Genomic DNA, 10,028 nt, shown 5'->3' on the forward strand with positions numbered 1-10,028 from the left:
ATGTAATTAGGCTACTCTCACGTCCTTAAAGGGGCAGGCAGTCAATTAGACGTACACCCAATGTAATGACATTAAACAGAAGTGTAGTCAAATAGTTTAAATCAATATGAAATTACTAGATACTTACTTGGATATTAGTAATTATGCAGGCCACAGACTATGAATTATTAAAAAGATATGAACTTAATATGAATTACAAAATATATGAATGTATTGAAACATATGACATGATGCCATCTCTTTAGGTGACTGTCTTTTTTGGACAGTTCTACTATAGCCTACTGCTTTGTGAATTACCTCAGTCAAAGCATTTTCACAAATAAAGTAGGCCTACTTTGATTTTCTGTAATCCTTACTGTTTACCTTTGATTATACTTTTTAATAAGCATCAAGATTATCAGTGTGATTTTGGTCTTAATAACCTTAATTTCCCTAAATGTAAACTATTTTTGCAATTTTCACTTCCTCCCGCAATTTCTCCACAAGAAACAGCTAAAATCACCGCAACTTCCATCCAGGCATTTTAGGTCGCAACATCTCAAAAAACCTCGCGAAATCCTGGAGGGATTGATTTTCTACCTATCCCTTACTGCCACTGGGAAAAAAAAAAAATCCCTACCGACCATGGCCTCAACTGACAACCAACAGGAACCAAACCTTTTTTTTTTATGCCTAAAAGCCAGCTGACCACGCACCTTATCAGTTGATGGAATAATTATTGAAAAGCCATAGAGTTGATCAATCTTTCAGCCATATGCTTATCTGTTAGGAACAGCCTGTCGAAGGCTTTAGGGCCAACATAAATTATGTAACGAAAAACTATCTGACTGAATTTGCGCAGACTGTCTAGACTAGAGCTATACATTGTATTTAGGGAATTAAATTAATCGGTGCTGCGTAACGCGCTCACAAAGCAGTCTCAATGGAAGATGTTATATGAACATGTATTTTTGTCTACGGCGTCACTTATAATCCTACCCTGGGAATTAGTCGTTCAGTGTTTTAAATTATGATGCCTATGTGCACACGAGTTAGTCAGGCCTGCGATAATCTGATGCTCTGCCATTGGCGGCAGCACATACTCCAGGCCATAATCCCTTTCAAAGGTTATATAAAGTTGCCAAACTGAGCAACAGCAGCTGGGTAGTCTATACGCGCAGCATCATCCTTCCCACAGCGCCTCGTGGATGCACAGCCGTCATCCATCCTTGATAAAAGATTCGGAGGAAAAATAGGAAGATCGGCGAACAGAATGTTGGTGATAGTTGACCTTGTGCTGATGTTAATAGATTTAACCATTTCTATTCTGAATGCAGTAGTGCGCACTGTCGTGCGACCGCGTCTGAAACCCATTGATGGAGAGCTGTGTCTCATCACGGGGGCAGGTGGTGGACTGGGACGCCTCTTTGCATTAGAATTTGCAAAAGAGGGAGCCGAACTTGTGTTGTGGGATTGCAACGCAGAGGCAAACGAGCAGACAGCCAAACTGGTACGGGAATTGGGGATCAAGGCGCACACGTACACAATCGATCTCTCCAAACGCGAGAGCATCTACCAAACAGCTGACCGTGTGCGACGCGAGGTGGGTGACGTCACGATGTTGGTAAACAACGCGGGAGTAGTGGCTGGGCAAAAGTTCCTAGAGTGTCCGGATGTGCTCTTGGAGAGGACCCTGCTGGTCAACTGCCATGCTCTCTTTTGGGTAAGACATGCCCTATCCAGACAACCCCTATGATCTCGGTAGCTAAACCCACATTATATCATTGATGTATGGAGCCTACAATATTATTTATGAAATTATATATTCCCCTTAATGTAGTCTTACCTTCTTAACATAAAACTGTTCACTGTTTTTATTTGTAAGTCGCTTTGGACAAAAGTGTCTGCCAAATCCCATAACCATAAATCTCGATTCCAAAACAGCAAAACAGCATGCACCCTATTGCTATTCTGTTATATAGGTTTTTGAGATTTTAATTTATTGTCTAGTCTGTGGATACACATTCATGATACCTGGTACATTACAGTACCTCTATACACAATAAAAACTGAATTATGTAGGGCCGGCCTACTTGATGCATGAGAAGACTCCATTGCTAACATGACTCAGAATGCCTGAATGATAGGCTATTGTTGCTGAATCTACATCCCTACAATATTGTTCCCCACTGCATTATCAGGTTTTAAAGAATAAGGCCCTTAAAAGCACGTCTGCAAATCTGACTAAAGAACTCATAACTGAAAATCCTTTGACTGGACATTAAGTGTAGGCCTATTCAATGTGGTGAGAAACACAGCAATTATGTAGGAATGTGATTCACAGTGTTATCCTCTTACTGTAACTAAAGTCGCATGTTTGTAGTGGATAAGCTGTGTCAGAAAAAAACATCAGTTACTAAAGCTTTTGTGGTGTTTTTATAAAAAAGGTCTTCTTTAGTTTGTGATCTTATGAAAGTCTTTCCTCTATTTGTGAAAATATTCTGAGGTTGGTGTGGTGAAACGGGTGGCCAGGAGCCTACATATAAGGACATGCATACCTGGTCATCCAAAGTGGCTGTTCAGCAGGGTCAGAGGTCATTAGAAGGAAAATACCTAGGTACATATGTACTGCCTAATGTGGCAAAAGAAAGACACAGGAGATGTTTTCTATTCTGAGTTCACACAAACAAGTGATGACATGAGAAGGAAGGGTATACGACCCATGCACAAAATGTCAGAATCAGCTTGCTTTGCGAACCAATGCTCTTGAATGAATTAAAGCTAAAGTATTCTTTCACTTTGTCAAAATTCTTTTGAGTTTTAATCAGTTAATCAGAATTAGACACCATACTTTCTCCCACTGACATGCTTTCCACCTTCAGGAGACGGAAACACCGATCCCTACATTCTAGGGACACATTACGTAACTCTTGAATGTCCTCTTTCACACAGATGACAAAGGCTTTCCTTCCTCACATGAAGGCCACAAACCATGGTCACATTGTCACTGTCGCTAGTACACTCGGACTGTTCACTACAGCTTGTGTGGAGGTAAGGGCTGCTACTTAATAAAAAAAGCTGTTTTAGAAAAACAAGCAAGTAATTGTGCATCTGTTCACTCTAATCATGAACACCATCAGAACACAAGTCAGGCCAGGGCACAAATGGCGACGTCAGTATTGCTTGTTATAGCCCTTTGATGTTGGCCATTCATGCTGTTCCCCTTTTTAATGGCATTTGAGGTCCACTCAAGCGTACCAAATCAGCTACAGAATTCAGATCAGCCCTCACCACGGACCTGTCTCTGACGTTATTGCTCTCTCTGTGTCCACACAGGACTATTGTGCCAGTAAGTTTGGGGCAGTGGGTTTTCACGAGTCCTTAGCTCACTCTCTCTTGGCAGAGGGTGGTCTGGATGGCATCAAGACCACACTGGTTTGCCCCTACATTGTCAACACTGGAATGTTTGCTGGATGCCAAATCAGGTGGGGATATAAGGCATATTGTACTTGAGAACACCCAGAGGTAAACAACACATAGGATGTATAAAAACAGAAATCCCTGTGCACTGCTACTTCAGGTTACCAAGTGCTGGTGGGTTGCAGGAACATTAAAGACAAAAAGTCAAAGTAGCCACCACACACTGGAATAATCTACTGATTGTACCATTGTTAGGATGGTAAAATACACACAAAAGGGTATGGCCCAACAAATGGGGACCAAAAGTGAAATGTAAGTTTGGCTTTTGGATTGGATCAAATTTTGAAAATTGGTTGTTCAAAGGGAAAAATCTTGTTTTAGATCTGGATCAGATTTTCAGTCTGTGTTGAAAACCTTTATCAGGATTATCCTGATTCCAACTGCAGGGTGGATTCAGGATGAATTTCAGAATGTAATAGAACATCAAAATCTGTCAAATAACCTTAATTTGTCTCTTCAATTAAAGCAACCCCACATAGGCTAAATTGTGATATGTAGTCTCATTTAGAGGCACTGACAATCCAGATTTCGTAATCCGGAAAAGATTGTAAGCGCTTTCAGATATAACCTCCGGAGTACATGCGGAGGTTTGTCAAACGGAGGTCCTACCCTTCGGATGATTCAGATATGATGCTAACCTGCGGACCTAATACTGACCTTATACGGATGTATGTGTGAACGACATACACGCACATTACAGAATCTCCGTGTGGTTGTCGAGTGAGGGGTGGGGGCTTAGAGTTCACAAGATGCGAGATATATGACGCAGAATATATGCGGCCGCTGCCTGTCACAGCTGCTTTTTGTTTACAAAGTGTAGCCTATGTATTATAGGCTAAAGAAGAGAAATATATTGTGCGTAGGCTAATACTTGAAGTAGGATAGTCACGTAAGTGCGCACATACAGTATTTGTATGTGTGCTTCGAGTAAACACATTTATCTGTTTTCAACGTAATGCAGGCGCGCGGGAACATATTTTTGACCATGGGTGCTGAATAACAAAATAATGGATGTCCCACGATTTCTCCCCTAGCATGATATGATTTGAATTTAGACAGCTACGCCATTTCAATGCGGTGTATGAGTAGGCCTAAGAGCGAGAAGTTTTATAATGCCCTTGCCACTCCGACTCATCAATAAAAACTGCGTGCACACACACCAGACCAGCACTTGACTTTACATCATTAAACTATTTCAGTATATTGCTTTTCTGATTGCCAAAACCACACCTAACTTATGGCGTCTCCACTCCACAGCAAAAGTGTCCTAACCACGTTACAGCTGTTTCTATCTGAGCGACTCCAATAGTGAGAGGATTTCAGTGTCATATTTCGGTGGCACTAGCTAAGCTGTCGTGGAACTCGAGATGACATGTCTACTGATAGGCAACAGGTCTCACCAACACGAAATTCTAATTGCAAAAGATGCATCCTACCTCATCTGTTGTACTGTAGTTATTCGAAATTGGGCTTTTCACAATCCAACGATATATCCAAAGTGCGAACTAGCTGGTGATGGTTTATGAAAACTGCCAGTATGCATGCTACACGGAGTTCTGACAGGGCTGTGCATGGCCTAATAAGCAGGCAAGATATAACCCACGATCGCCATGGTTTCGTTGTCAATTCGTGTTTGTGGTAATAATGACAGCAACAATAAAACCATCTGTATCTTACGATCTTCATCATTCTTGACAGATCACCAGCCTCCTCTGGATGGTCATATGCATAATTAGCCTATAGCCTACCTTTAGTTTTCATTTAATTTTAAACACGAATCTATACCCAGATAGCAAAATTTGACCGGCCCACCTCTGGCCCACTACCTTGCCTCAGGGTTTTGTGAGTGTTGGCCCAGTTCTGGCTGGGCCTCCGGCCCAACAATGGCCCAGTTACTGATAACTGACACAAAGAATTTCCTCTGGCCCAGATGTGGCCCACACACTGCAAAATGACTCTCATTGTTTCTGTTGGCCCAGGTCTGGCCCACACACTGTAAAATGACTCTTATTGGAACTGTTGGCCCAGGTGTGGCCCACACACTGTGAAATGACTCATTGTTTCTGTTGGCCCAGGTGTGGCCCACACACTGTGAAATGACTGTCATGCATTCTGTTGGCCCAGGTCTGGCCCACACACTATATAACTGAGTGTTGGCTGAGTGTCGGCTGGGCCTCTGGGCCTGTACTGGCCCACACACTATTAAACTGATCTGACTGAGTGTTGGCTGAGTGTCGGCTGGGCCTCTGGGCCTGTACTGGCCCACGCACTATAAAACTGATCTGACTGAGTGTTGGCTGAGTGTCGGCTGGGCCTCTGGGCCTGTACTGGCCCACGCACTATAAAACTGATCTGACTGAGTGTTGGCTGAATGTCGGCTGGGTCCCCGGGCCACATGTGGCCCATTAACTACCAAAAGTACTTGAAAATAAACACAAATCCAGAACTAGTAATTAAAAGCACAAGCTACTTTTATTAACAAGTTTGACAAACACAACCTTGCAAATAAAACAAACATTTAAAAATTATACAAGCTTTTACATATATACACTTTAAAAAATTAAACAAGTTAAAATATACAATCTACTTTTATCTACAACAATCGACATCTTTCATATACAAAAACACAAACAATTAAACATTTTAAAACTGTATAATGATTCAAAGAAATAAATTATTCTAAATGAACATTAAACATTTACAGAATTTACTTTAAATTCTGTATTTTTGTACCATGTACCATGACCTACCCAGCTACATACATGCACACATACTCACTCTCAAAGTATTTTTCAATAGCAGAAACCTTTGCCACCTGCCTTCTCTTTCTGTTGCCGCTTCATTGTTGCCTCCACCAGTTTCAGCAGCACTACCAGCCGGGGGTGTCTCCAAACTGCATTTAGGAATAAAAGAATATTATAAGATCATTATGAGGTCTAAAGCAAGATTTCAACATGTCATCTGTCAGAGAAGTTCTGTTTGTCCACTCAAATATACTTACAGATAGCCACCTCAGCTCTCTGTGGGGGTTGATCAGAGTTCTTTCCATCCATCCTTCAATTTGAGATGCATGGACAGCATGTAATTTCAAAAGAAAAGAAAAAAAACATTAAACTATTTATCCTTTACTGTCTGACTAAATATTACTAAAGCCCAGTCTTGCCACTCTGCAGCTGTCTTGGTAACACCTCCCTGGTAGTTATTTTGGGCAACATTGACATTGTGTGATTGTTAAATGCTGATATATTACCAATGACAATAACCAAAAGCAAGACATATTTGTCAACACATACAGACCTGAAGCACAAAGGCTTGTGGACTTCCTTCACAAGAGCCTTGTGGGTGCTCCAGTTGGTTGGCCATGTTTTCAACAGCGCATGTTTCCTGCCCACTCCAGTTCTTTGCTGACATAATGGATGAGGCAAACCAAAAGCATCTAAAAATGACACATCACAAAACACAGGCCTAGATGAAAGCTGATTCCTATGATTTGGCTCATCTAAACAAAAAAGTATTACTTATTCTATTAAATCAATGTACATCTTACCAAGAGCTCTTCAGGTCTCCTGTTTTTCCAACACAAGAAATGGTTCACACACACGGGTACCCTTCTTCATCCAAAGGAGTGCAGGGCAGGTCTCTGGTCAGTGTGGCCTGGATTCTGAGGTGTAGGCTACATTTTAAAAAAGTCACAGTAACGTTAGGTTAATGGAAGTATATGTGTTCAAAATGATTACATGATCATAAACAACCCCTCAGTACAAAATACAGAACGACCTTAAAATACAGATTTTGATGAGCTTTACATGACCAGGACAGGACCCACCCTGCTACCATCTCTCTCTCTCTCTCTCTCTCTCTCTCTCTCTCTCTCACACACACACTCTCTTAAGGCATACAGTCTCAGTCCTGCCTGCAGTGCCTGAAGTTGGATAGATAACGATGAAATGCCCAATTACCAATCGCAATATTCTAAGTCATGCAATACTGGTTAACTGTTAAGCTATTTCTGAAATGATTAGATCACACTTTTCTTTGAAAACCACATAATTATGCAAGTATGGCTAACGTTACAGCACTGAACGTTTTTGACTAACCACCAACACTGACGTTAACGGTAATTAGGCCAACAAAGTAGGCTAAGAAATCATAACGTATGTTACCGCTAGCTTCGTCATCGTCAAGGGGGTTAGATTGAAACACCCATTCTTGTTATGCTACTTGTTAAACTTTGTCTGCAATAATAAGCCTACGTACATTCATAATGATTTACATGCAATAACAGGTAAAGGTAAAGTTACTTACCACAGGCAGTGTCCAAAACGAGACAGTTTCGCGCCGTCCTGCTGGTTTCAAACTTAACAGTTGCTCTGCTCGTGGCTCTTCCACATGTAATGGGCCGACAGTCACTTTACAGAATTGGGCCATGTACGTTTAGAGTCCGGCTGTCGCTAAATGTTTCATTTTTGCCGCCAACAGCCGCGATACTGATCATTGTTCGTTCCTGAAGTATCGGGCCACACACTGTATGAAATCCGTCTGCCGAGATTGATTCGAAAACTGGCAGTAGCCCATCAAACCCCAATCGGGCCAAATAAGACACTCAGTAATCAGCCCAACTACTGCGTGTCAGTGTCGGCCCATTCAAGGGGACAGTGCCTCAGCCGACTTGAAACTCCGCCGACAGTGGCAGCACTCAGCCAGGATCGGGCCGACTGTGTTTACTGTGCTTCAGCCGACTCGGACCTCAGCCGACACTGCCAGCACTCAGCCAGAATCGGGCCGACTATGCTTGCTATCTGGGATACTGTCTTTACTGCCGGGAGAGAAAAAAATCCTGTATTCTTTTCTGTAGCCTAATTCTGCCTAAGGCTATCAATGAACAGAAAACCGTGTTGGCTAACAATTTATTAAATAAAACCTGTTATTGTCGTCAACGACGTTGCTGTAGGCTACTGCCTTTTCAGCGCCTTCTGCTTATGATGATTCAGTCTTTTGAATTCGTTTGGCCTTGCCATGCAGTTGTAGGCTACAACGTGCCATTCCCTTCATGTGTTTTATCAAAATGTTGTATGTCCTCATGGACAGTAGCTCCGTGATGTCTGCATCTTTCCATGTCGGAGATTTTCTGGACAGCACTATATGCCACTCCATCATAACACTGGCATTTAAGTCAGATTTAACCACATGGACGAACGGAAGAAACGTCACCAACACGCCCTCTCACTAAGTGTGAATTTTAACCGCATGTTCTACGCCTCGTTCAGACACAGCACATTTACATAATGTCCGGAGGAAATACTAGGTCGGGGGTAGTATAAACACCGGGTGAATTCCGACTTCCATATGACCGGTTATGTCGTTCAGATATACGGCCCCACCGTTTAACATCGGCAGAACCTCCGGTTTTACACGTACGTCTGAAAGCGCTTTGTATTTGGATCAGGGAGATCCAATCCAAATTTGCTTTAAACAACATCATATAAATCGAATGGATTATCTGATCCTGGATAGTAAAATGTGGGATTACCAAATCTGGATTATTCTGATCCAGATTATTTTTGCAACTGGGCCCTTGTTTAAAATTACATACAGGAATAGACCCTCTACTTGACACCCACTGTGAAAACATATTATCCATAGAATGATGTATAACAGGGATGTAAAGAAAAGTTTGTTTGTCCAGCTTCTCCCTATTCATATTTCCGGTTGTGTGTTAATAATATGCTAATATGCTTTTAAAGTGTGCAAGGAGGGAAAAGAGTGGGATGAACAATGCCTATTAATGCTCCCAACAGACCGGAGTTCCGTAACCTGGTCCCTCCACTGGAGCCTTTGGACTGTGTCCAGCGGTCCATGAGAGCCATCCTGGGCGACGAGATGATGGTGTGCATTCCCAGCATCATGAGCGTGGCCGCCTTGTCTCGAGCGTGAGTATCATCCCTCAAAACCTTCTGCTGGTGCCCCTAAAATGTGGATTGCACAGGTAGTGAGTCACTTCTCTTTTTATGACCGCCACTTCACTGTCAACGATTCCCGGGACACTAAAAGACCGCACGCACGCAAACACATCCACATGCATACAAACACACACAGGTAGGTAGGCACGCACGCACGCACACACACACAGTACACATGCACATTCCCACATAACTAAAAAAGCAAGCATTAAGTCAGCAAGAATGCAAAAGGAAGCATATTGTTTGTATGTCCAATAGGTTGCTTCCTTGGGAAGCCAACATTGTCACGTACCGCTTCCTGGGAGCCGATAAATGCATGTATCCCTTCATCAAGACCAAGCAGCAGCAGCAGAGTCCTGTGGCCAATGGGCATGTGAAATCTGGATAAAGTCTTCCAGCAATCATCGCTGGACCATGTTATCGCTGGAATACTGTGTGGTGTTAGGGGCCTGTGCCATAGTAATAAGTGGTCACTAAAGGTCTATTTATTGTCAGGTGGTGTACTACAAAAATCAATCATGGCAAGGGACACGTTAGCTGCCAAACTGACTGGTAAGGTTACTCAATACCAAAACTTACCGGATTGGTAATATTGTTCTGTCTGAATGC

The 10,028-nt window shown here is 42.4% G+C and overlaps 1 protein-coding gene and 1 long non-coding RNA gene across 3 annotated transcripts; one reads left to right on the forward strand and one right to left on the reverse strand.

The window, feature by feature from the left end:
* Nucleotides 1-1,252: 1,252 nt before the first annotated feature.
* Nucleotides 1,253-9,807, forward strand: LOC143104859 (retinol dehydrogenase 10-like). Its single transcript, XM_076269194.1, has 5 exons — nt 1,253-1,702; nt 2,932-3,030; nt 3,316-3,464; nt 9,258-9,389; nt 9,678-9,807. The coding sequence occupies exons 1-5, from the start codon at nt 1,253-1,255 to the stop codon at nt 9,805-9,807; spliced, it is 960 nt and encodes a 319-aa protein (XP_076125309.1).
* LOC143103760 (uncharacterized) lies at nt 5,991-7,878 on the reverse strand. Of its 2 annotated transcripts, none has more exons than XR_012982944.1 (5): nt 7,765-7,878; nt 7,007-7,132; nt 6,757-6,863; nt 6,461-6,513; nt 5,991-6,352 (listed from the first exon to the last, which is right to left on the reverse strand). It is a non-coding gene; the product is annotated as an uncharacterized LOC143103760 (long non-coding RNA). The 2 variants fall into 2 exon arrangements; XR_012982943.1 differs by having other exon boundaries at nt 6,757-6,895.
* Nucleotides 9,808-10,028: the final 221 nt, after the last annotated feature.

This window comes from Alosa pseudoharengus, unplaced genomic scaffold, assembly GCF_046254945.1.
Source record: "Alosa pseudoharengus isolate Yale_2024_CS ecotype anadromous, Long Island Sound unplaced genomic scaffold, YU_APseudo_1.1 YU_APseudo_1.1_scf_5, whole genome shotgun sequence".
Lineage (NCBI taxonomy): Eukaryota > Metazoa > Chordata > Actinopteri > Clupeiformes > Clupeidae > Alosa > Alosa pseudoharengus.